This window comes from Scyliorhinus canicula, chromosome 16 (genome assembly GCF_902713615.1).
Source record: "Scyliorhinus canicula chromosome 16, sScyCan1.1, whole genome shotgun sequence".
Taxonomy (NCBI): Eukaryota; Metazoa; Chordata; class Chondrichthyes; order Carcharhiniformes; family Scyliorhinidae; genus Scyliorhinus; species Scyliorhinus canicula.
In genome coordinates, this window is record NC_052161.1 from 20389971 (window position 1) to 20417431 (window position 27461).

At 47.4% G+C, this 27461-nt stretch overlaps 1 protein-coding gene across 2 annotated transcripts in view; it reads right to left on the reverse strand.

The window, feature by feature from the left end:
• Positions 1 to 2591: 2591 nt before the first annotated feature.
• LOC119979396 overlaps positions 2592 to 27461 on the reverse strand; it is a 340254-nt gene continuing 315384 nt past the window's right edge. For both annotated transcript variants that reach the window (XM_038821550.1, XM_038821551.1), the window contains 5 exons: positions 17851 to 17976; positions 15320 to 15497; positions 8617 to 8685; positions 7137 to 7230; positions 2592 to 2802 (listed from right to left, as the gene is read on the reverse strand). In XM_038821550.1, the coding sequence (XP_038677478.1) occupies positions 2763 to 2802; positions 7137 to 7230; positions 8617 to 8685; positions 15320 to 15497; positions 17851 to 17976 (507 nt within the window). In that variant the 3' untranslated portion in view covers positions 2592 to 2762. The remainder of the gene's footprint in view (positions 2803 to 7136; positions 7231 to 8616; positions 8686 to 15319; positions 15498 to 17850; positions 17977 to 27461) is intronic.

Here is a 27461-nt window from a genome sequence, read left to right on the forward strand (position 1 = left end):
TTAGGTGGCCCAGGTGCCTCTGGGCTGTCGGATGGGAGGTAGGAAGGCAGGGAGGTTGGGGGTCCCTTATCCATGAAGGTGTTGGGGGAGGGCGGAAGCGGGAGAGGCAGAAATCAAAGCTGATTTTCCTGGACCTGGAGGAACATTCCTGCTTCTCTTAGCCCCACAGTATTGTAGAGAGTCGTGCCTTTGGCCAGAGAACCAGCCAATACTGGTCGGACTGTGAATGCGAACATGTTCTTCTTGGTTCAGGTCTTACCTCACCATCTCTGCCAAGCTGCAGGACTATATCTTTAGTCAGGTAAAAGAAAATTACTGCGGATGCCGGAATTAGAAACAAAAGCAGAAAATGCTGGAAAGTCTCAGCGGGTCTGGCAGCATCTGTGGAGAGAGAATGGAGCTGACGTTTCGAGTCTGCACGAATCTTTGTCAGAGCTGAAAATTCAGTCTCAGTGTAATTTTTCAAAAATGCCTTTTGTGAAATGCACCCATGCTTGTGAGACGGCTGCTTTTACAGATGCCTTATCCAACTGTCTGGGTTTCACTGCCCTCTCAGAGTGACACGGCTTTTAAAGGAAAGCCATGCTGGAACATTGGAATAACCTATAATTATCAGAGCTTTCAACAGAAAGGTGGGTAAATGGATCTCAAAATAATGTTATACATTGGCAGATAGGTTTGATCTTCAGTCTAATTTGGTTTAAGCGACCTTTTGAAATGACATTTCATTTATCAAAAAGAGTATATTTAATTTTCATTAGAATGAAAGATGTTATTAATGTCATAGTTTGTTCTATTCATACTGAATACTAAACATTGTGGCTGGTAGGACATTCAGCAGATGCAGATATTTATTTAGAGATCTTTATAAATCAGTGCTAATACAGAAATAATTGAGAATGGAAGACTTGAATTGCTTTAGTCTTCTGAGGTGTAGTGATTACTTAATTATTAATTAAGCATCACTTACATCAGTAGTTCTTCATAGAAAAGATATATAGTCAAATTTCTTTAAACTCAAAGATTTTTGCGAAATAAATGCTTGATATTATAAAGGATTTCATCTTATTAACACTCCATATGCATTTCTACAAATAATTAAAGTCACTATTTAACGGAACCATCATTGAATAGTAAAATCATAATAGTTCCATGAACTAAAACATTGATAAAATAATTAGATATATTGAAGAGGGACTCACAGGGACTTTGCACCACATCTTCAGCCAAAAGTCCAAAATGGGTGATAAGCTCAGGCTCCTCCTGAGGTTCCCTGCATCACAGACGCCAGTCTTCAGCCAATGTTCACTCCCCATGGAATGGCCCAATGCACTGGATACTGCAAAGACTATGGGCCGTGACAATATTCCGGCAATTATACGGAAGACTTGTGCTCCAGAACTTGCCGTACCCCTATCCAAGCTGTTCTGGTTCACGTACAAGATAGGCAGTTACTCTGTAATTTAGAAAAATGTCTGCCACTGTCCTGTACACTAAACAGGGGACAGGCCCAGCTTGGCCAATTACCGCCCATTAGTCTATTCTCGATTATCAGTAAAATGATGGAAGGGGTCATCAACAGCGCTATAAAGTGGTACATGCTTGGAAACAATCTGTTCGTTGATGTTCAGCTTGGTTCCGCCAAGGAATGCCCGCATCCTGGGCCACGTATGGCTGACCTGCATTGGTCACGCCGTAAAACATGGTGCGCGAACCCTAACCCGCCAACCGTGACCCCACAGCCCACCGCATGGCCACTCCCCCTCTAGTCCCCCCAGCCCTAACAGCAGCCCCCCCGGCCAGCGGCATGGATCCTAGTCGAGTGTGGCGGCGCTAGACACTTTTCCTAGTTGGCACTTATCCTGACCATCCTGGGGTCTCCGGTGGCCCAGGAGACCCCACTGATGCCGTTTCAGTTGGGAAGGCTGAAGAATCAAGGGAGGCCACTGGATCCTGTGCAGGTAGGTTACAAGTAGGTTTACGACCTACTTCCATGAGCATCATTCGGTCCCGTCCATTTGGGATGCGCTTCCGACTCTGAAGTCTTGCGGGACTTCGGAGAATTCCGGATGGTGTGAAGCCTGTCGGGAGGATCGCTGTAGGCCTCTTCCATCCTTCTCAGGCCATATTGCGCTCAAGGGAGAGCACAACGTGGTCGGAGATTCGCTCCCTCTGTTTTCAAGAAGCAGCTAGATATAGCAGTTGGGCCGAAAGGGATCAAAGGATCTGATAGGGAAGGCGGGATCAGGCTATTGAGTTCGATGATCAGCCATGATCATAATGAATAGCGGAGCAGGCTCGAAGGGACGAACGGCCTCTACCTGCTCCTATTTGCTATGTTCCTGACTTGTCTTTGGGATTAAAATTGAAAATGACACATTGTTAAGTACTGCACAGGGATGGAGCAGGCTTCTAGCAAGGTCCGAAGGACTATGAGAAAGTGCACTGTGTACTCAACTCCTAAGGTAATGACAAAATGGTTAGTCTGATAAAGGTGTCTGTTCATGGTAAGCATGGAAAGTGTATGTGATGAGAATTGGACCTGGATTTTGTGTTGCTATAAATTTGATACAAAATTCTTACTGCCAAACAACAGAATTCTGTTCCTCTGTTCACCTGGAAATAAAGGTCAAATTATTTGCTGGTTTCTTAAGTTTCAAAATTCATAAGTGGAATTCAGAAGTGTTATTATTTTGTAAAATCCTTTTCCTTCCTGAAGTTCGTAGGTTGAACCATTTGATCAATGCAGCAGCCTCTTTTTGTTAGATCGCCTGGACATACGCCAGTTGTATCTTCTTGCTCCTAAAATAAAATAATAAATTATCTTACACAGCTGCTTTTACCATGTTACAACACTTGATATAGTACTTCATTGGCTGTAAAATGCTTTGGGATGTCCTCAGACTGGGAACAGCATAAAGGATACCTAACACTTTTTTCACTTATCTATTTTATATTAGAATTAGAAAATGGATGGCGCATTTTGATTGATCTAGGCTGCTTGTTTGAATGAATAGGGGTTTCATTAAGTTTTTATTTCTGAAGATAGTAACATGCTTTCTGCCCATATAATGTGTATCTAATCCCAATCAACACAATTTATTTTATTTCTACATAGTGTTACCGGTTGTATATTTCAATGTAAAATTGTTAAGTTCATCTGACTGTTTAACTTCAAAAGATTCAATAGAATCAGAAGTTTATAATTTTAAGGGAAAGCTTGATATTATAAGGGATATAATCTTATTAACTCTTCACATACTTTTCGACATAAAGTTAAGGCCACTATTTAACAGCACCATGTTTGAATCAGGAAAGGTGGACTGTTCTTTTAGAATTTAACTTTGTTACAGGTGCTACATTTACTAATACCAAAACAGGTATGAAAAGAACAAGCACAACTGACCCATTAAGAACTTGATGTATTTTTGTGTTCCTGTTCAGTATTTAATTGCAAATAAACGTATTGGCTATAAAAAATCAGATCTGTGCTTAATATCTAACAACTTGAAGAGTGTTGTGTAACAAATGCCAATGGTTAAGGTAATAAGCAGATTACAATAAGCAGGACGAATATTAATCCCGAGCATCTGTGCAAGTGAATTATCAGAAAAGTGGATTATTGGACTTTTGGGGGCAAATTCCATTTGTGATATCTGTCATAGACCTTGGGCGAAATTCTCCGACCCCCAGCAGGGTCGGAGAATCGCCTGCGGCCGCCGATAATCCGGCCCCCGCCGTGGCAGAGATTCTCCGCCACCCGGGAAGTGGCGATGGCGGGAATCTCGCCACTCTGATCGCCGAGGCCCCTGCGGTGATTCTCCGGCCCGGATGGGCCGAAGTCCTGCCGCTGGGAGGCCTCTCCCGCCGCCGAGGTTTGAACCACCTCTGGAACGGCGGGCTCAGCGGCGCAAGCAGGCCCCCGGGGTCCTGGGGGGGCGGGGGGGTTATCGGACCCCGGGGGGTGCCCCCACGGTGGCCAGGCCCGCGATCGGGGCCCCCCACTCAGACTCCGGGCCAGTGCCCTGGTGCACAATTTCTCTTCCGCGGCCGCCACGGCCTCCGCCATGGCGGAAGAGAAACCCACATTGCGCATGCGCCGGTGGTGACGTCAGCGGCATCTGGCCGCTGACGTCACCGCCGGCGCATGCGCCGACCGGCGAAAGCCTTTCGGCCAGCCCCGCTGCCGGGGGCGCCGGTTTTTTGCGCCAGTCTTCTGGTGCCAACCGCTCCGGTGCGGGGCTGGCCCCAAAGGTGGGGAGAATGACCCACCTTTGGGGAGGTCCGACCCCTGAGTGGTTGGCGCCACTCCCCTACACCCGGACCCTCCGTCACGCCTGGTAGGGGAATCCAGCCCCTTATCAGAGAATTTACAGTGCAGAAGAAGGTTATTCAGCCCATCGAGTCTGCACCGGCTATTGGAAAGAGCACCCTACTTAAGCCCACACCTCTACCTTATTCCCATAACCCAGTAACCCCACGTAACCTTTTTTGGACACTAAGGACAATTTTTTTTAGCATGGCCAATCCACCTAACCTGCACATCTTTGGACTGTGGGAGAAAACCGGAGCACCCGGAGGAAACCCATGCAGACAGGGAGAGAACGTGCAGACTCCGCACAGACAGTGACCAAGCCGGGAATCAAACCTGGGACCTTGGAGCGGTGAAGCAACAGTGCTAGCCACTGTTCTACCATGCCGCCCATCAACACTTAAACCACTAAGAGAAATTGGTTCTCTAAAATAGCTACATACCAGAAAATCTGCTTTAAAAACCAGCTATTGTTTTCTGATCTTTCTCTTCTTAAGCCTGAATTTACATACAAAAGAGACTTCCACCTTTGCGAAAATGGTGTTGGAGACCTGAATCCAGAGGTTCCCCCCCCACCCCAACCCCAAACCAGGCCCCCACAATTTTAACAGGGTAGTGGAATGGGGCTGGATCAAACTTTGGGCTTGGTGGTTCATAGGGGAAGCCACCCATGTAACGGTGCAGCTGCCTTCAATCTGATCTGAATTTCACAAGAGGATGGTGGGAAATATGGGGCTAAATTCTCCGACCCCCAGCAGGGTCGGAGAAACGCCCGGGACTGGCGAAAATCCCGCCCCCGCCGTGGCCAGAATTCTCCGCCACCCGGGAATTGGCGGGGGTGGGAATCGCGCCGCCCCGATCAGCGAGCCCCCTGCAGCGATTCTCCAGTCCGCGATGGGCTGAAGGCCCGCCGCTGAGAGGCCTCTCCCGCCGCCGTGGTTTCAACCACCTCTGGTGGCAACGGGAATGGCAGCGCGAACGGGCCCCTGCGGTCCTGGGGGGGGGGGGCGCGGGGCGATCGGACCCCGGGGGCGCCCCCACGGGTGGCAGGGCCCGCGATCGGGGCCCACCGATCGGCGGGCGGGCCAGTGCAGTGGGGCACTCTTTTTCTTCCGCCGCCGCCACGGCCTCCACCATGGCGGAGGTGGAAGAGAACCCCCCTACCGCGCATGCACCGGTGGTGATGTCAGCGGCAGCTGACGCACCGGCACATGCACGAACCGGCGAAGGCCTTTCGGCCAACCCCGAGCCGGGGGGAGGGGCAGGCGTCAAAAGCCGTTGGCGCCGGTTTTGGCGGCAGTCGGCATGGCGCCAATCACTCCGGCGCGGGCCTAGCCCCTCAATGTGAGGGCTTGGCCCCTAAAGGTGCGGAGAATTCTGCACCTTTGGGGAGGCCCGTCGCCGGAGTGGTTGGCGCCACTCCGCTATGCCAGGACCCCCCGCCAGAGTTACTTACCAGAGTTTTTTTTGGAGGCATTGAGTACCCCTTGGGAGAGGGACACCTTTGGTAGAGGTCAGATGCCCTTTGGGAGAGGAAAGATGTCCCTTCGGATTATTAAAAGAAGACATGAATGTACGTAAAATGTGAATAAAATCATTGTGGTCAAAGGAATATGGGGGTGGGTGTAAGGGGTCAAGTGCTGGAGGGCTGTTTGCTGTTTCAGTCGTTTTTTCACTACTGGGACAAAGTGTCCGAGCACCGAGACGGGCCTTTCATCCGGCCCAACTCTGACCTGGCAGCCCCTCTGGCTGCCTGTGAACAAACTCTTTCCGGGAGCATTGGGTATCACTCCCATAAATATATTCCCCGCCCCACGTGGAACAAAGTTACATTTTTTCAGGAGTCGGGTTTGCGGAGCCAGGAATTCTCCCATCTATGTGCACCTGATGCAAGAGCGAAAATTCAAGCCTTAGAGTTTAAGTAGACAAAAAGAAAATGAGCATGTATTTGGTCCAAAGAAATGATGAGGTGAAGGCTGCTTCTGAATGCTTTCAGGTGTGACTACATTACAGTGTTAATGTAAGCCTACTTGTGACACTAATAAAGATGATTATTATAAAATCCACGCTCCAATTGCATTGGTTTTCATACCAATCAAAAAACATTGAAGTTCCAATGAATGTGAATGATTTTCCAGTATTATCGTTATTAGTGCTGAAATCAATTATATTGTGACTATACCACTAATAATATAATAATAATCTTTTTATTGTCACAAGTAGGCTTACATTAACACTGCAATGAAGTTACTGTGAAAAGTACCTAGCCGCCACATTCTGGCACCTCTTCGGGTACACAGAGGGATAATTCAGAATTCTCAGCCGGTACGGAAATTGAACCCGCGCTGCTGGCCTTGTTCTGCATTACAAACCAGCTGTCTAGCCCACTGAGCTAAACCAGCCCAAATAGAAGTCAATCAATAACAGAACTATTCAAGTTAAAATAAAGTAGTACTTTATGCTATTTTAGTAGATCAATTACTATCCTAGCGGTTTGAATGGGTTGCAATATTGTGTTACACGCCCTCACTTGCATCCCAGCTCCATCTACCAAGCATTTGGTGATACAGCTATAGATGTGATAAGCTCACCGACCCAATTGGGACTCGAACTCACTGACAGCGAGAGTAGAGGGAGGCCATGCAGGATGGATCAGAAAAGTGACTCTCAGATTATTTAACTTTAAGCTTTATTGTAATTTAGTCACAGGCAACTAATTTGCAATTTCCCTGCCTTCATTTAGGTCCATACAAATCTTAACCACTGAGATACAGACTTAATTATAGTGCTTGCTGCTCTGCTGCACAGTTCAAAAATACTCCACCTGGCTATGTTATTGGCCAGCAATTTCAACCTGGACATGGTGATGAGATGTCCATCTTCTTGTGCAACCTCATTAGTTGACTTCCAGGAGAGTCCTGAGGGAAGAGAAACACTGCTGGCTCTACAATATGCCATAACATATGGAGTGACTTACAACAAGGAATTGTTAGTATTAACTGCTGTAAAACATTAGATTAGAACTTATGCCATCAAACAGAAATATTTGTAAGACTCAAATCTTGTTAACCACATTGCTTAAAATTCCTTTGCAACTCCAGCTTAAATTCGAAGTGAATGAATGGAAAGGTAAGGAGGAAAAATATTTACCAGAAGCCAGTACCACAGTCCATGAAACTATTATATTGCCCAACCCGTTTGAAATCACCGAATAACATTCTATTCAAGAGTTGAATAGGACTCAGGTGATGGTGAATAATCCAATTATAGTCCACCCTCATTGAACTCTGACTGATCTTTTATCATCACAGGTCATGAAATGTTTGTTCAGTGATATATAGCTTGAAGTGGGAATATTTAATTGAGAGGGCTCAGTGTTGAATGACGGCTGGAAATACACAAATATTAATTGCTAATATTATGTGAATATATATTTATTTATTGGAATGTTTTATTATGCATATTTGTTTTGGTTTTGAAAGCTATTCTCCCCCTACCCTACCACCCATCCCAAATGAACAGATTGACTACGTTAAACACTGTAGATCAACATAAAACAAAAAAATTAAATAGAAGCATTTCAAAAGATTTTTTGCTTAGATGCATAGCACATTCCAAGGCACAAAGCAAAGGTGTTGTGCATTATCAAGTCTTAAGCTTTTAGAGTGAAAAACTATTGGGCAGGACTCTCCGTCCGCCCGCACCTGTTTTCTGGTGCGGCACACCCTCCGCCGACACCGAGATTCTCCATACCGGTAGCCGGCCAATGGGGTTTCCCATTTTTAGGCACCCCCACACCATCGGGAAATCCACAGGCGTGAGTGCGCTGCTGGTGAAACGGAGGATCCAGCTGATGGAGAATCCAGCCCATTATGTTTTTCTTTGGTGATTGGTATCAAGAATGCCTCTCTGGGTTGACAGTAGATCTCAGATATCTTTACACTATCGTCCACCACTGTGTATGTATGTGTGTGCCTGTATTAGGGGATGTACAATAGTACCTGTATTACAGGTTTGTCAGTAAGCCCCTGCCGGCTAGCTCTGCCCGCAGGGAGCAGTATAAATATTCATGAGCTCTCCTACTATTCTACAGCTGCAGTCGAGGGAATAACATCTCACGGTAATAAAGCCTCTTTTGTACCGTTTCGTGTTTCTGTGTGCAATTGTTAGTGCATCACGTCCAAAGGCAAAATTACCCCCAACACCTTTTTCGGGAGGAGGGGGGTTGAGAAACCTGAAAATTAAAATGCATTTCACAGAATCAGGTCTCCTCCCTGCCAAAGTTAAAATACTCCTCCCCTTACCTGGTGTCATCTGTAGATGTTCCTTATGCAGCTCTACCTGTTGCAGCAGTATTAAGTATGCTGTAATCTCTGGTAAGCCATGTTAAGAAAATTAAATACACGCCAAGAACAAGAACATGAGCACACCTCAATGTTAAATAGGCACTTATAAAGGAAGCAACTCCAATGGTGGTGAGATTCCACAGGTACTTGGATAAGAAGCGCATTCTACAGTGGGCCAAGCAGACATGGAGCTGTAAGTGGGACAATAGCATCCTGCGGGTCTACCAAGACCCGAGTGTGGAGGAGGCCAGGAGAAGAGCAGGCTTCAACCAGATTAGGTCAATCCTTTTTCAGAAAAAGGTGAAGTTCGGACTGTTGTATCCGGCCCGTCTCTGGGTCACGTACGAGGAACAGCACTTTTATTTTGAGTCGTCTGAGGACGCGCTGGACTTCGTGAAAAGGAAAGGACTGATGGTGGACTGAGAACTTTTGAACTTTGCTGCAACGTTCATGTTTTTTTTTTCTTTTTGTCTCTCTGTTCTTTAAAAAAAAGTTTCACGTTTTTCGTTTTGTGGAAGCTGTTTTTAATGCCTTCTGTATTGATTTGGGACCAGTGGCAGAGCTGAGTGAGTTAAGGTTTTCATTTGCACTGTTGGGAGATGGAGGTGTGCTTGTTTAGATTTTGGTGTTTTTCTGTCAGGCAATTGTGTGCGGATTGTTTGATGTTGGAGTATGTTTGTATGAGCGAGGGGGGGGGGAGGGGGGGAGGGAACAACAACAGGTGGGAGACTATCCGGCACCAGGGAGGGGGGCCACCAAGCTAGCTGGGAGGGCTAGCTCATGGAAGCACAGTGGGGGGGGGGGGAGGGGGGGGGTGCATATGTTCGGTTTATCACAGGGATTGGGTTACAGAGTTTTGTTACTGGGGGGGGGGGGGTGTGGGGGGGGAAATGTTCTGCTGACGAGGGAGGGACTTGGGCCAAGAGACAGAGAGGAGGTTGGGGGCGGACGCTGCCTGGGGGCAGACCGATGGAGGTGCGGAGCATGGGCTGGAGGCGGGCCCAAAAAAGTGGATGGCTGATCGGCGAAGGTGGGGGGGGGGGGGGGGGGGGGGGGGGCAATGAGCCCACCAATCAGGCTGATTACCTGGAATGTTCGAGGGTTAAATGGGCTGATCAAGAGGGCACCTGTGTTCGCGCATGATAGGGGACTGAAGGCGGACGTGGTAATGTTGCACCTTAGAGTAGCTGACCAGATTAGATTGAGGAAAGGCTGGGTTAGTCAGGTCTTTCACTCAGGACTGGATTCAAAGACTAGAGGGGTCGCGATCCTGATCAATAAGCGGGTGGTGTTTGAGGCGGGTAGAATAGTTTCGGATGTAGGAGGTCGGTATATTATGGTCAGTGGGAAACTGGAGGGGGTGCAGGTGGCATTAGTAAATGTGTATGCGCCAAATTGGGATATTGTGGAGTTTATGAAGAAGATGCTGGGAAGATACCGGACCTGGACTCGCACAGGTTGATCATGGGAGGGGACTACAACACAGTTATTGACCCTGGTTTAGACCGGTCAAGCTCAACAACGGGCAGGGTGCCAGCAATGGCAAAGGAACTAAAGGGTGCATGGAGCAGATGTGGGGGGTGGGGGGGGGGGGGGGAGGGGGGGGGGGGGTGGATCCATGGAGATTTGGGCAGCCGAGGGTGAAGGAGGTCTCCTTCTACTCACACGTGCATAAAGTTTACTCCCGGGTGGATTTCTTTATTTTGAGCAGGGCCTTACTGGCAGGGGTGGTGAACATGGGGTACTCGGCGATCACAATCACAGACCATGCTCCGCACTGGGTTGACCTGCAGGTTAGTAAAGACAGTAACCAGCGCCCGCACTGGAGGTTAGATTTGGGACTTTTGGCTGATGAAGGGGTGTGCGAGCGGCTGAGGAAATGTACTCAGAACTACCTGCAGGTCAACGACACGGGGGAAATTTCAGCAGCGATGGTCTGGGAAGCACTGAAGGCGGTGGTCAGAGGGGAGCTGATCTCGACACGGGCCCATAGGGAGTAGGTGGACAGGGCAGAGATGGACCAAATGGTTAAGGAGATACTACAGATTGATAGGAGGTATGCGGAGACCCCAGAGGCAGGGCTTTTAAGGGAACGGCAGAGGCTACAGATGGAGTTTGGCTTGTTAACCACAGGGAGGGTGGTGGAGCAGCTGAGAAAGGCGAGGGGGGGGGCGATCTATGAGTATGGAGAGAAGACCAGCAGAATGCTTCACAGCAGCTTAGAAAGAGGGAGTCAGCCAGGGAGATAGGGAAAGTAAATAACGGAGATGGGAACCTGATTCAGCAGGGGTGATAAGGCATTTAGGGATTTCTTCAGTAGGGTCAATAGGTCGGAACCCCCTACGAGGCCGGAGGGGACGCGGCACTTCTTGGGGGGGCTGAATTTCCCAAAGGTGATAATTAACAATATTAATAAAGTGGCTCAACTTGTGATTATCGAACTGAAGTTATGCCCTTGTGTCTTGCAACTTTTCAACTACTTTATCCAAAAGTCTGCTGCATTGGGAACTGTCCTCCCTCAAAGCCGTAAGCTTACCTGTGCAGTACATGTACTTTGGAGAACTGCTAGAAGGGCTGGGGGCCCCCATCGGGTTGCAAGAGATAGTGGAGGGTCTGAAGGCCATGAAGGCGGGTAAAGCCCCAGGGCCGGACGGGTACCCAGCTGGCCAAAGTTTTGTCCTCCAGGATTGAGGATTGTGTTCCGGACATTATTGGGGAGGACCAGACGGGGTTTGTTAAGGGTAGGCAGTTGGTGGCCAATGTAAGAAGGTTGTTAAATATGATCATGATGCCCCCGGAAGGTAGGGAGGTGGAGGTAGTGATCACAATGGATGCAGAAAAGGCTTTTGATCGGGTAGAATGGATATCTGTGGGAGGTACAGGGACGGTTTGGATTTGAGCGGGACTTTATTGACTGGTCAGGTTGCTGTATCAGGCTCCTGTGGCAAGTGTATGGACGAATAGGACAACATTGGACTATTTTAGACTGCCCCGGGGGACGAAACAGGGATGCTTCCTCTCCCCACTGTTGTTCGCGCTAGCAATAGAGCCGTTGGCAATTATTCTGAGAGCCTCAAGGGGCTAAAAGGGGCTGGTCCGGGGGGGGGGGGGGGGGGGGGGCGGGGGGGGGGGGGGTGGAGCACAGAGTCTCGCTCTATGCAGACGACCTGCTTTTGTATGTATCGGACCCATTAGAGGGGATGGAAGAAATCATGAGGATTCTAGGGGAATTTGGCCGTTTTCGGGGTATAAGCTAAATATGGGGAAAAGTGAGATGTTTGTGGTCCAGGCGAGGGGACAGGAGAGGCAATTGGGGGAGCTGCCGTTTAGATTAGTAGGGGGAAGCTTTAGGTATCTAGACATTCAAGTGGCACAGGAATAAAACCGGCTGCATAATTAAATCTGGCCCGGCTAGTAGACCAAATGAAGGACGATTTTCGGATATGGGACGCGCTCCCGTTGTCATTAGCTGGGAGGGAGCAGACGGTGAAGATGACTGCTCGCCCGAGATTCGTGTTCGTGTTTCAATGTCTCCCCATCTTTATTCCGCGGTCCTTTTTTAAACGGGTTAACAAAGTGTTCTCTGGCTTCGTTTGGGCGGGCAAGACCCCGCGGGTAAGGAAGGTAATGCTTGAGCGGAGTCGGGGAGAGGGCGGGCTGGCGCTGCCAAGTTTTAGTAACTATTACTGGGCGGCGAATATAGCCATGATCAGGAAGTGGGTGGTGGGGTAGGGGTCGGCATGGGAGCGTATGGAGGCGGCTTCATGCAAGGGCAGCAGTTTGGGGGCGTTGGTAACTGCGCCTCTGCCATTCCCGCTGGAACAGTACTCCACCAGCCCCGTGGTGGTGCCAGCCCTGAGAGTCTGGGGGCAATGGAGGAGACATGTGGGAGTAGAGGGAACATCAGTCTGGTCCAATCTGTAATAATCACCGGTTTGCCCCGGGAAGTATGGAAGTGGGGGGGGGGGGGGGGGGGGGGGTTTCCATATATGGCGGAGAGAAGGGATTGAGAGGATGGGGGCTGGTTTAGCTCACTGGGCTAAATCGCTGGCTTTTAAAGCAAACCAAGCAGGCCAGCAGCACGGTTCGATTCCCGTACCAGTCTTCCCGGACAGGTGCCGGAATGTGGTGACTAGGGACTTTTCACAGTAACTTCATTGAAGCCTACTCGTGACAATAAGCGATTTTCATTTCATTTTCATGTTTATAGAGGGAAGCTTTCCGAGTATGAGGGCGCTGGAGGAGAAGTTTGGGTTGGCGAGGGGAAACGAATTCAGGTATCTGCAGGTGCGGGACTTCCTACGTAAACAGGTGTCAACCTTCCCGCTCCTACCGCTAAGGGGGATTCAGAACAGGGTAGTTTCCAGAGGATGGATAGGAGAAGGGAGGGTCTCGGACATTTACAAGGAATTTATGGGGTCAGAGGAGACGCAGACCGAGGAGCTGAAGCGCAAGTGGGAGGAGGAGCTGGGAGGAGAGATAGAGGATGGTCTATGGGCGGATGCGTTGAGTGGAGTCAACGCGTCCGCAACATGTGCCAAGCTCAGCCTGATACAATTTAAGGCCGTTCACCGGGCTCACATGATAGTGGCCCGGATGAGCAGATTCTTTGGGGTGGAAGAAAGGTGTGCAAAATGTGCGGGATGACCAGTGAACCATGTCCACATGTTTTGGGCATGTCCGAAGCTTAGGGGATTCTGGCAGGGATTTGCAGATGTCATGTCCATGGTGTTAAAAACAAGGGTGCCACTACGTCCAGAGGTGGCGATTTTTGGAATGTCAGAAGACCCATGAAACTCGGAAGAGAAAGAGGCAGACGTTCTGGCCTTTGCTTCCCTGGTAGCCCGCAGACGGATACTATTAGCTTGGAGGGACTCAAAGCCCCCGAAGTCGGAGACCTAGCTATTGGACATGGCTAGCTTTCTCTGTTTGGAGAAAATCAAGTTTGCCTTGAGAGGGTCACTGTTAGGGTTCGCCCGGAGGTGGCAACTGTTCGTCGACTTCTTCGTGGAAAATTAATCGTCAGCAGAAGAGGGGGGAGGGGGGTTTAGTTTAGCTTACAGTAGGGGGTTAATAAAGGTGGGATCTGTCAGGGAGGGAGACGGCTTTTGCACTAGGTTTATAGTTTCATGTACATTGTTTATTGTGTTGTTGTTATAATACCAAAAAATACCTCAATAAAATGTTTATTTAAAAAAAATTAAAGGAAGCAACTCAACCAAAACAATCTGTTCTTGATCACGTACACACAGCCATTAGTGAGGCACAAGGCGAACCCATGAGCTGCCTCTTCAGAAAGTATTGGCTATATTTGAAGATCTAATGAGCAGAATCTTTCCTGTCTCTGGGTAGTAGACTGTGAGTCAGGGGCGAGGGCTGGGATGACAAATAAGATGAAGTATGCAGAATTTTGGCCTGGTCATCTGCAGATCCGTAGGGTGGGCATGGGGTGGAATATAATTTTTACAAAAAGGTTTAAAAGTGGGTCCTCTGAAGCCTAGATGCATACCTTTATCAGCCTTGTCTTAAGCAGAGCAAATATTGCTGATGTTTCCAGCATCTTTGGTAACAGTAGTGGTGGAGGGACGGTCGAGGGGGTGCAAGTTAGGGAAATCCAGATGTATTTCCACAATGGAGAAGGTTTGTTCCTGCAAGTTCAGCTTTAGTCTTGTTCCCAGCATAACTGCTAGAATCACATGTACATGGATCTTATGGCCCTCTGGTTTTACTGCTAATATGTCACTGCTATGGCCCTAACAGTCTAGTGCAAATGATTGCTTAACTTTGCACTTTAGAGTGCAAAGACGCTTTGAGCTATTTCAAAATGGTGAAGTGAACGTAGCTCATTCCTACTCATAACATCATCTCAGGAAAAAAAAATAACTTTACCTCTGGATCAAATATCGAATTCCCCAATATCTTTTACAACCATCACCACAAGAAAAACATCATCATTGAGAACTGTAAAGTTTTGTAATGTCGGCAGATTTCGGCTGAAGCAGCTGTGGGATGTTAAAATTAGCTGGGCTAAGGGGGTGATTTGGATGACTGGCCTGTGAATCTTCCTGGAAAATGTGTCTGTGTTGAGTCTCAGGTGGCAACAGAATCTGGGCTTTGCTGTGGAGCCCCAGGCTATCAAACAGCCAGCCGATTCTCACTGTTTAGTTAATCAGTTCATTAACCTGCTTTCAAATTTAGTAGTCGTCATGAAAAGATTATTCAATAGAGTTTTTTTTTTAAAAGGCAACTTTCTGGTCTTGCTAGGTTTTGTTGTAAAAAAATTTAATTTATTTTTCGAATGCACATATATTTCAAATGGGACTACAGATTTTTCTGCCATATCATTTAAGAAAATCCACGGGCTTGCGGGAGCTATAATTGTTGTCCTAATTAAGAAATATTTCCCCAAAGTAACGTGGCTGTATATTAATTAATCTGAACACCAAAAACCCATTTACAAGACAATGCTTAGGAAGTTGGCAGTTATATACTTCCAAATTGAGAATTGAGACTAATTAATTGAAGAGCTTTATTTTTCTTCCCTAAAAGACATGTGTAAAGTTGAAAGATCGGTGAAGTTAACAATCCGGCATAGGCTTTCTTTTTTATTACTTAGCTGCTAAAAGCTACAAGATAGCTACAAAATCATTTGGTAGGATACGTGCTGCGCTTGACAGAGGAATAAAGGCACTTGGCTTAGCAGCAAGGGCCTGTTCAACCAAGACCTGGCTCACTTTTGCATTGCACTGTGGAGCTATTTTTTCAAAGGCCTGTGCGAATTCTGCGCTGGCTAGATAACCAGGCTCAGTCCCAGAATGCTGTTGGAGATTGGCTTCACACTGTGGAATGTACAGGTAATATTCAAAGAATAACTGAATCCCATAAGTGCTTAAAGTGCAAAAGTAAAAAAACAATCATTCTATTCAGGGAAGGTGTTAAAACTGCTTAAATGGCATTTAATCTGTGCTTCTTTTTTTTGCTTCAACTCGAACTATGTTGGCTTTGAAACCCATGCTCTTTCTGAATGTCCTGAAAGTCTTTGATAATGCCTGGGCTAATTATTAAACCAAGCTGTACAAAACAATCTGGGGTGGTCTGGTAGCTTCGCGCTCAAGATAGGCTCTTCATAATCTTTTGCTCTGCCTGACACTCAGAATTTGCCTGCCATTCTCCAATGATTATTTGTAAAATTTTCTTTAATACAACTTACTTCCTCCTTCTAAAAATTGTAATTTTTCCCCACCCTACTGATTGCGATGAATAAATCTTCAATTGTGGAGTTATGCTACAGGTCTTTTGAGACCTATACTTTCTAAGACTGATGCTAATCTGGCAGACCCAATTTACATTGGTGGCTCACACGTGAAGGAACTCAGAGCTATAAACATGTGTCAAAGCTCACCTGCATAGACATCTGCTCATGATGATCTAATGGTTGCGTTAATTTTAATATCGGTAAAGAGACTGGATTTTGCAAGAATCAGGTGGGAACGATCCCACATCGCCAGGTCGCTGTGGAACAAGATTTTCCCAGTGGAAGGCTTCACTTTCCATTGCTAGCTATCCAACTTCCTTCCTGGTCCCCATGCCAACTAACATTGTAGATGGTTCAATCCCCTCATACTGTCCCCTTCTCATTCAAAACTGCTACTATCATTCTCGGTTTTAAAAACTTATCCTCTACCATTTGCCTCTGCAAACTATAATTCTATTTTCAAACTCTCTATTCTCTCCAAAGTCGAGAGGAAGAATGGCTCTTTTTGAAACAAAAGACTCCAGAAGCATCATTTATGAACAACATCGAGCTTTGAGGAGTGGGTGTCAGCCGGTCTGCTTTCCAAGGCCAGTGAAGCCAGGACATGGGAGTGTGTCGTTGAATTGCCACTGTGGGCAGTGGTAGCCTATCCCAGCCGTGTAAATACTATCGCCCCGAGCAACTGGGATCAGGTCGCCAAGCTGCGACTATGGCAACCAAGGGTTCTGCTCAGTTACGCATGCATCAATGGAGCAGATTTCAATGAATTAAAATGTTCAGGTATTTTCTCAAGTTCTAGCTGCAGTCAACAGATAGGTATTTCATAGAATTTACAGTGCAGAAGGAAGCCATTCGGCCCATCGAGTCTGCACCGGCTCTTGGAAAGAGCACCCTACCCAAGCCCACACCGCCACCCAATCCCCATAACCCAGCAACCCCAGCCAACACTAAGGGCAATTTTGGACACTAAGGGCAATTTAGCATGGCCAATCCACCTAGCCTGCACATCTTTGGACTGTGGGAGGAAACCGGAGCACCCGGAGGAAACCCACTCACACACAGGGAGAACATGCAGACTCCGCCCAGACAGTGACCCAAACCGGAATTGAACCTGGGACCCTGCAGCTGTGAAGCAATTGTGCTAACCACAATGCTACCGTATTGCCCACTACAAGAACCAAACATGCATTAAGTGCGGAATGGGGAAGTGCAGGGTGCGAATGGGGTTGTGACACAATAAGAAGATTTTTAATACCGAACCTCGGTGATAATAGAAACCGTTTTTATATTTTATCAGTTAAGTTTGAGATATATAAGCAAAGAGCAAGCTTGAAGATTCAAGAACAACATTAGCCAAAGTTGCAGAATTATTTTAATTTTAAAGATGATTTTGTTGAGAAGTAAACAAATTTTGAACACTCTGGCAACACGTAAAGAATGCATAAAGCTGCCTGACGTGCTGACGAGATTTCCAAGACCAAGGAATACAATTATTTGTGGCTGTTGCATGATGGTACGGTAGCACTGCGGCCTTACAGCCCCAGGGACCCGGGTTCAATTCCGACCTCGGGTAACTGTCTGTGTGGAGATTGCACTGTCTCCCATATCTGCGTGGGTTTCCTCTGGGTGCTCCACTTTCCTCCCACACTACAAAGATGTGCAGGTTAGGTGGATTGGCCCTTAGCGTCGAATAGGTTATTTGGGGACAGGGTGGAGGCGTGGGCTTAAGTAGGGTGCCCTTTCCTAGGGCCAGTGTAATCTTGATAGGCCGAATGGCCTCTTTCTGCACTGTAAATTCTATGATGTGGTGAAATCATGAATATATCATGAATATATCTATTCTCTGCCGTCACAATGTTGCTGCGCAGAGCAGTTACAGCACTTTTCCAGATGGTTCAGAGATTTGCAATGTTTGCACATGCCTGTTTTGTCCTTACCTCTTCAAACAATGGTTCAGAATTTGTTAATATGAGCTTCAGAATATATTCCATCACAAGTGTTTTTGAAACATGTTTCTCATTGAGGCCCAGATATCCCGTTACCATTGTCTCCAGTTCATCACCCTATAAATGGTTGGAAGAGGGAAAATAATAGTTAATATTTAAGTTTAAATGATGAAAGAAAAAGCAACATCAAGGCGGAACAAGCTGGCGGGTTGGGGCATTGCCACCTCTCCTACTAAATTGTGAACGCAGAGGGTAAAACTACTGCTGACAGATATGGGGTGCTTTCCGAATGTCGGCTCCTCTTTGACAAAGAGTCATCGGACTCGAAACGTTAGTTCTTTTCTCTCCCTACAGATGCTGCCAGACTTGCTGAGATTTTCCAGCATTTTCCCTTTCATTAAAGTAGGTTGATTTTCAAGTGGCAAATTGAAGATGTGGGACACCTGTTTGGTGCCTAAAGTTCGCGGGCTGCGTTTAAATTGAATCCAAAACTAATTCAGGATTGGGACAGGCAGCATGGTTGTTCTGTCCTTTTGGTTGGAAGTTACATTTCCCTTCCTTCATAAAACTGTATATATATTCTTTCACAACCTTGTTACTTTTCTGCTGGAGTGTGTGAAAAAGAGGACATCTATACATGACATTTGGGAGAAAATCTTCCACTCTGGAAGGATTGCTGAAATCGCCACCTGGGCTTGGATCTGATTTTACAATAAAACATTGGTGATGTTTTAATCCTAAAGGCATGGTTGCTTCATGTGCACAAATGCCACTTTTCAGCTCAAGCCTAATGTCGTCCTCTCCTAGTCCTGTTGCATTTGGACATGGACTGCTTCATTATCTTATGACTTGCGAATGGTGCTGAACATTGTGCCATCATCAGCGATCATCCCCATTTCTGATCTTATGATAGAGCAAAGTCATTGATGTAGCAGCTGAAGATGGTTGGGCTTAGGACACTATCCTGAGGAACACCTGGTGATGTCATGGGGCTGGGACAATTGGTCCCCAATGCAACAATCATCTTCCTTTGCGCTAGGTACTGACTTCAGCCAGCAGAGTTTCTCTGCTGTTCCCATTGACTTCAGTTTTACTGGGGTTCCTTGATGCCACACTCAGTTAAATACTTGATGGCAAGGACAGTCACTCTCACTTCACCACTAGAATTCAGCACCTTTCCCATGGAAGTGGGTGTGTCATTTGACACTATCAATGACATTTTCCATCACATTGCTGAAGATTGAGAGTTGATTCATAGGATGACAATTGTCCTGAATTTTGTGGATTGCTGGGGCAATTTCCCACATTGCCATGTTGTTGCCAGTGTTGTAGCTGTACTGGGGCAGAAGCGTAGCTAGTTCTGGAACACAAGTCTTCAGCACAATAGTCGGAATGTTGTCATTCTTCATAGCCTTTGCTCTCACTAGTACACTCAGTTATTTCTTGATATCACATGAAGAAAATGAAATTGGCTGCAGACTAGCATCTTTGATGATGGGTTGCAAAATGCTTCATCCTTAGTCTTTTGTACTTCCGTGCTGGGCAGTACCACATTGAGAATGGAGACGTTTGGGGAGCCTCCTCCGATGGCTAGTTATGGGCAGCATGGAAACACAGTGGTTAGCACTGTTGCTTCACAGCGCCAGGGACTTAATGATCATGTACTTAATGATCCATTGAGCTGCTCACAGAACAATACTTTTCACTGTACCTCGGTACACGTGACAGTAAACAAAGTCCAATCCAGTCCAATGTGGCGACTAGGGATTTTTCACAGTAACTTCATTGCGGTGTTAATGTAAGTCTACTTGTGACAATAGAGATTATTAAATTAAATTAATTGTGACATTCATAAAGATTCTTCTTATTATATTATAATCCACCATCATTCGCAACTGGACATGACAGGATTGCAACATTTTGACCCTGAACTGTTGATTGTGAGATCACTTTGCGCTGTCTAGAATATGCTGCTTCTATTGTTTAACATGCATTTTGTCCTGTGTTGTAGCTTCACCAGGCTGGTACCCTGGATTTAAGTGGGCTTGATGCTGTCTGCTCCTGGGCCAACCCACAAATCAGTGCTGTAAACAGACCTTGTGTTATCTCGCTCAAGGATCAGAGGGAATTTGGAGAGATGTGCATGTGCACAGTTAAAACCTTTTTCCAAGAAAAAGATCAGAGCAGCACAGTGGCGTAGTGGTTAGCACCGCAGCCTCACGACGCTGAGGACCCGGGTTCGATCCCGGCTCCGGGTCACTGTCTGTGCAGAGTTTGCACATTCTCCCTGTGTCTGCGTGGGTTTCACCCCCACAAACCCAAAGATGTGCAGGTTGGCCAAGCTAAATTGCCCCTTAATTGGAAAAAAAGAATTGGTTACTCTAAATTTATATATTTTTTAAAATCACACGGCAGAAAAAATAATCAAAAACGCATGATGGGAAGAAACAATACTTTGGCAGTGAGAAGGTTAACTCAAAGGTATCTTTATCAAATAGAGAATGATCTATCTGACCAGCCTTGGGAAAAAAATGTCCGGATCACTGTCGCACTTCAATGAAATATACAAGGATGATAAGGATGGCTGCATTTCACAACTCCTCTACTAAAATTCGGGTCAAATGGACTATTAACTCCCTGCATCAGTGCTTTTTAATAGGAGCTCAGTTGTCCTAGTTAATCAGTGCACAGCACAATGATGTGCATTCTGCAGTCCTGCATGTTTATATCCTTTATATGGTAACAGGGCAAACAACCTTTGTCTTTATATGAAATAAAAAAATCTGAAGTGTGCAAGGGCTTATTCCTACACAGATTGGGCGAAATTCTCCGCCTTGCGATGCCGCAAACGTGAACCGTGATCAGGCAGAGAATCGGTCGTCCGGCCAAAATTGAGGACCGCACCCAGCACCGATTCCGGGGTCACGCTCCGGTCCCTCGTCGGTGGTGATAACTAGGTTGGTGTCCCGCGTCAGCGGCAGCATGCAAAACCGGCATTTGCATGCATTTAAATGTGATTGGCAGGTTGGACACAGTGTACTCTGTCCTTTTGCGACGCTCCGCTCCTCTCAGGTGGAGGTCTCGCGTGTATTGCTACAAGTATTTACAAACATGGACTGGGTTCCATGACGGTGGAGGGATAGCGGAAAACACTGAAAAACAGTTGAAAACTCTTGGGCTGGCTGGGCTGGCTAGCAGGTAGTAACTTGGTGCCAAGTCCGTGGACTTGGGGTGTCCCCCTCCAGATCGGGGTTGCTAGGCTCAGACCGTCATGGCGGCCAAGGGTGTGCGTGCAGGGCGTGTCGGATGTCTATGGGGAGGGCAGGAACAATGGGGGGACTGGACGGTCCCAGGGTGGAAGACGCCGCTAGTTGTCAGTCCCAGACCCTCTCCAAATCCTTACAGAGATTGCACGGGATGAACGATGCCCAGGACCTCCATATTCGGGGAGATGGGGCGTGGGATTGGTACTCGGCTCGCATTGCAGAGGAAAGTGACAGAGGCGTCATATTGATTGAGGTCAACACATTTTAATGATGTACATAAGTGTCCCCAACTACCCATTCTCCTGATGGTTCTGCCCCACTCTCCCCAACCCTCCCAGACCCTCCACCAACCCTTTCCCCTGCACCTCCACCCTTACCCCCCTTTAACCCCTCCCCCCTGCCCTTTCAATGATCCTTGATGCCCCTGGCAAGCATCCTTTGGGGACTCTGGGGCCAGAGAGCCCGAGCGCACTTCCCGGATGCACATGCGCCACCATGCTGCCCTGTTAGGAATTAGAAACCGAAGTAGGCAATTCAGCCCTTCAAGCCTGCTCCGCCATTCAATCAGATCATGGCTGATCTCTTCCTGCTCGCAAATCCACCTCCCCGCCTGTTGCCCATATCCCTTTAACCCGTCCTTTAATCAGAAATATATCTATCTGCTTCTTGAAACATTTAATGACTCAGATTCCACCTCACTCTGGGGAAGCGAATTCCACAAATTCACCACCCTCTGTGTGAAGTAGTCCCTCCTCACCTCAGTTCTAAATCAATGTCAGGAGAGTGGAAATTGGGGGGGATCTGGTGATCACCAGCGCCACTCCTTAGGGTGGCTCGAGGTTGACACTCGGTGCCCACTCCTCCCTGCCCTCCCATAGGACCCTGGGGTTCACCTTGGAGCGGACAGGCAGCTGGATCGAGCCCCGGCTGCCCTTGTGTCATCTGGCTCTGCCAGCACTGGTGGCTCCACAATGTTTGCAGCAATGTGCTGGCGCCCTCGGCGATGCTCCTCAGTGACTGGGACATGCTCAGGAGCTTCCTGGCAATGCCCATCTGTGACTGGGACACGTCCTCCAGCACTTGGGACATGCTCTGCAATGCCTCGTCTATGCCCACCTGAGATTGGGACATGCTCCACAGCGCCTCGGATATGGAGGTGAGGACTCGGATGCCCAGCACCCCGCCGACCCTCTGTGCCCTCTTACATCAGTTCTGAGCCACCTTCTCTTGCGGGGACACAGACGGGCATCATTAGCTGCATGCGTGGTTCATTGCTGGGGGGGGGGGGGGGGGTGCTCATGGGTCAGGAGGGATGAAATGAAATGAAAATCACTTATTGTCACGAGTAGGCTTCAATGAAGTTATTGTGAAAAGCCCCTAGTCGCCACATTCCGGCGCCTGTTCGGATGGCTGTTACGGGATGGGGTGGGGATGAGGAGTATGGGGGTGGTGGGGAGGTATGGCAGGTTGGAGGTCTGGTGCAAACACTTGAGCGGCCCAGCAGAGGTTGCTGACTGGCTGCCCTGTGGCTGACCCTCCGAGATCCTCAGGGGAACAGGGCATCCCATCTGGCCTCTACCGGTTTCAGAATCTGCCCAGATTGGCATCGGCGAATGATGGGGCTGGTCGCCTCGGCGGCATGGCTGTGAGCTGTGTGAGGCTGGTTGTGCTGGATCAGTTTAAGTGCTGATTTCCCTTGTTAGTGGCGGGTGGGGGGGGGTTGGAATCAGCTGGCGGAAGTTTTGCGGTGAGAAGCCTGTGGGAACTCGTTAAGTGGACTGTGGTAGTATGACATGGGATATTGCGATACCTGGGAGTGTGAGCTGCCTTTGGTGCAGAGGGCTCGCTGCCCATTGGCCCAGGTATCGTGTTTCTCCGTATTCCTATTGGCTAAGAGGGAGGTAGCTCCGCCTACGAGGCGGGGTACAAGAACCCGTGTTCCCCAGCAGCCAGGCCATTTCTGTACGTCTGCTGCCGGGCTCACTTCTCACTGATTAAAATCTTTCGTTTTGGACTTCACCTACATTTCGTGTCCATTGATTGTGTATCATGGACCAATTAACGTTTTCTTGCGGGGACGGCATCGCTGGGCCGAGCATCAAGAAGCTCGCGGTAGTCCCCACTTGCTACCACACTTCAAAACTTTTCCGTTAAATCGCACCCTTGGGTAGCGATTCTCCGCAAATGCGGCGAATTGTAACGGCTGCCGTAAAACTGGCCGTGTTTCACGTCAGCCTCCGCGCCCCCTCCCGGGACCCGATTCTCCCCCCCGGGTGGGGCTAGCAGCAGGGCCCCGTGAAGCACGGCATCGTGGACTTAGCGACCGTCGCTAAGTCTGCGCGCCAAGCGTTACGCCGGCTGACACGCACGATGACGTCAGCCGCGCTTGTGCGGGTTGGACGGCTCCAACCCGTGCATGCGCGGAGCCGTCATCTCCCTCGGCCGCCCCGCGGACTGATACTGCGGGGCAGCGGAGGGAGAAAGAGTGCGTCCGTTTCCCATGCCCCGGGGCCCTGGATGCCCAGAATGGGCATGTTGCGGCCGTTTTTACGACGGCAGCAAGCAGGTGTGTTTGCTGCCGTAAAAACAGTCGTAAAGGCTGGGCACTCGGCCCATCGGCCTGGGGAGAATCGCTGTTCGCCGTAAAAAACGGCGAGCAGCGATTCGTGTCATGGGGCGGCCGTGGGGGGGAGGGGGGGGGAATAGCGGGAGGGCTTGAAAAATGTCGGGGACGCCCTCCCGCTATTCTCCGACCCGTTGTGGGCAGCGGAGAATCGCGCCCTTGGTTTCCCAAACGGAGAATTTCGCCCAATGTCTGAAAAACCTGTGTCAGGAGTAACGTAAGTATGTAAGAGTACGGGACTACCTGAGCAGACCCTATGCAACGAAGGGATTTGGGGTCTCCAGATGCTGCACCAGAGGAAGTTGAATGAATGTGGCTGCAAGAATCAATTCTGTCTCATCAGTAAACAGAATCAGAGAGCAGGCCAAGAATACATTTGCGGATCTCCAAAGAGTGCCTGGGCGAATGTCTTCATAATTTGCTCGGCTTACCATGTTGCCTACAAAGCTGCTGAACAACACTTCACGGCAAGCTTGATGCAGCATCCCAGTGGGAAAATATACAGCAGTCTGCTAATTGTTCATCTACTTTTGTAAAAGCACAGTTAAGCCTATACTTTAACTGTTTTGTTGTACATCAATGCCTTTGCAACACATTGGCAGGTCGATCAGGACATAGAACTCACTGTGCATACTTAAGGGGGTTGACCTCATGGAATCTGATGTCAGTCAAGCGTGACATTCACGAGTGTAAAATGTGCCACGGCTCATCCTGCCTTTTCAATGCCAAGCTCCAGGAACTGTCCAGGTGAAAAGTAAAGAACATCTTTGCCAGTTATCTAAGCTTAATTGTTTGTGCATTGTTTGCAAACTATCAGGTCAGCGGACTGGTGAAAATGTTCATAATATTCCCCCCACGCAGTATCCTCTCTACGTAATTGACAGTTTGAAAAGATCAGTCCAGGGCAATGCTCAAAATTGTAGCTTAGAGGTACGATATGTGTTATTGATGAGTCTGTTTGAAGTTTTAGTTTAAATTTCAACTGAATTAATGAAGAAACCTGATGTAATTAATTTTCTGACACCCCTGTACACTGCTTCTCGTGTACATCCATCCACTGATCAGCAAAAAGCAAAAAGAATGACAGCAAAGTGCTGAAACAAGATATTCAATGCTTAAAAATAACAAATGCACAGCATGTGCCCATCGCCATACTCTAAAAGGCTTACTCTATCCAGGATTTCATTCAACTTTCTAATTATTTAACCATTAATATTTATTATAGTGTTTTATCGTTACAATTTACTCAGAGTCTCCAATCTAAATTATATTTTCTGGTAAGTAAGACTGTCAGGGGCAGTTCAAATAACCACTTTGATCTAGAAGTTTGGCTGACCCTGTAATATGGATGGGTGCACATTGCACTGGCCTGTTTAATTGGTCACAGGCAGCATGTTTATTTGAACTGAGATCTCATTAAAATCATGCAGGCGTGGTTACTGCAGGGGGTAGAAAATCAGGCCTTTCTGCCACCGCTTATAATGTTAACAAATAATTTAATAATCTTTATTGTCACAAGTAGCCTTACATTGCAATGGCGTTACTGTGAAAAGCCCCTAGTCGCCACATTACGGCACCTTTTCGGGTACACAGAGGGAGAATTCAGAATGTCCAAATTACCTAGTGGGAGGAAACCAGAGCACCCGGAGGAAACCCACGCAGACACGGGGAGAACGTGCAAACTCCACATAGACAGTGACCCAAGCCGGGAATCGAACCTGGGACCCTGGCGCTGTGAAGCCACAGTGCTAACCACTGTGCTACCATGCTGCCCTATACTTTCCGTATAGCGATGCATATTTACAAAATGCAGAAAGGTAATTCCCGACAACATATCTTGGGTGCTGCCAGCCATATTGCCCACTCTGTAGCTCACAGTTTCAGACTGGTAAAATTGGTTCAGATGATTTAATTAAATTTTTTTCCAGAATACTAATCAGCATTCCGTTACAGAGGTAGCTGCTTTTAAGCGAGTCCAACAGCAATCCATGACAGCTGTGGACCACTTTCTATTTAGAAAAGTACTTCCCTGTCCTAAAGTTGCCTTTCACTGGATCTGTAAGCATTTCTTCCTTAGACTACCAATTAAAATTAAGAAAGTGTCACAGTCACCAGCACTGACGTCTCTCACGATGGCATTTTCATTGCTACACATCAGAGTCCCTCCAATATTTCAGCTCAGTTAGTTATGTTCACTGGGAAGATAGACGCGTTCCATTTCTTTTGCCCTCAGCCCTGTTCAGGATGCCTATTTTAGGGATTTCTGGCACCCAGACTCAGAACCTGAAATAAGTATGTTTTTTTCCAACTTGCTATATTGAGGTCTTAATTTAAGATTGGTGTTTTAATGTCAATTTCCGTGAATTTGGATAATTGAGTCCTTCAGAGGCTACACCACCGGGAAGAGGTGTGAAATACACAAACTAATTTCACCCAGGATGCTTACAGCACAGTTGGAGGAGATCCTTATTTGGTCCATGAGGCCCTGTTTAAATAGAGGATCAAGTGCTGCAGGAGTGTGCTTACCCACTGGATCAATCAATCATCCCCAAAAATATTGATTATCTAAATTATGACAATTATGATACCAATTGCATCGTTCACATCATTATCAGATAAGAAAAACTTGTATTGCAAACTTTGTTTTTCCTTGGCAAATAAAAAATAGAAATAAATAAATTGGTAGTTCTGCTGGTGCAAGGCATTGTCTGCCATTCCACCTCATTCTGATTGGGGGACATTTTCTGCTCAAGGCTGGGAGGAAGATAGGTGGTGGGGGCCTGGAGATTCTGACTGAGATATCCATCAAAATGAGGCCTCACATTATTTTCTAACAGGACCAGACAGGGTAGTTGCAGGAAGGATGTTCCCGATGGCAGGAGAATCCAGAACCAGGGGCCACAGCCTAAGGATACGGGGTAAACCATTTAGGACTGAGATGAGGAGAAATTTCTTCACCCAGAGAGTGGTGAGCCTGTGGAATTCACTGCTGCAAGAAGAAATTGAGGACAAAACATGGTGGGCGGGATTCTCAGGCCGCGCCCACCCAGCGATAGGAAATTTCCGCTTGATGTCAATGGACCTTTATATGGTCCTGCCCGTGACGATCTTATGGCGGGCGGAGCGGAAGAATCCAGCCTGAATGTTTTCAAGAAGTTTGATATAACCCTTGAGGTTAAAGGGATCAAAGGATATGGGGAGAAAGCAGGAACAGGTCACTGAGTTAGATGATCAGCCATAATCATAATGAATGCTGGAGCAGGCACGATGGGCCGAGTGGCCTACACCTGCTCCTATTTTCTATGTTTCTTTGTCTATGTTTCTACTTGTTTAAACTGGCAACTTACTTCTCCCAGTTTTAAAGGAAATTACTGGCAATGGAGCTTTTAAAGGCTTAATTTATGTTTGCTTATTTTGTATATTTCTTTGCAGGAACATTTTAGTACAAACTATTGTATTACGCGTTTTCTGGGATTTCTCTTATAATTTCTTTAGCATATTTCTTCTTGACCGTAAAGATTGGGTTATAAATGTCATTAGAATTTGGATAATGCTGGCAAAGCTGTATTTATTGCCCATCTCTAGTTGCCCTGAGGAGGTGATAGTGGATCTTTTCCTTAAGCTGCCGCAGTTCATGTCGTGATGGTACTCTCACAATGGTGTAAGATAAACAATTACAAGATATTGAGCAAACAAACGTGAAGGAATAAGGA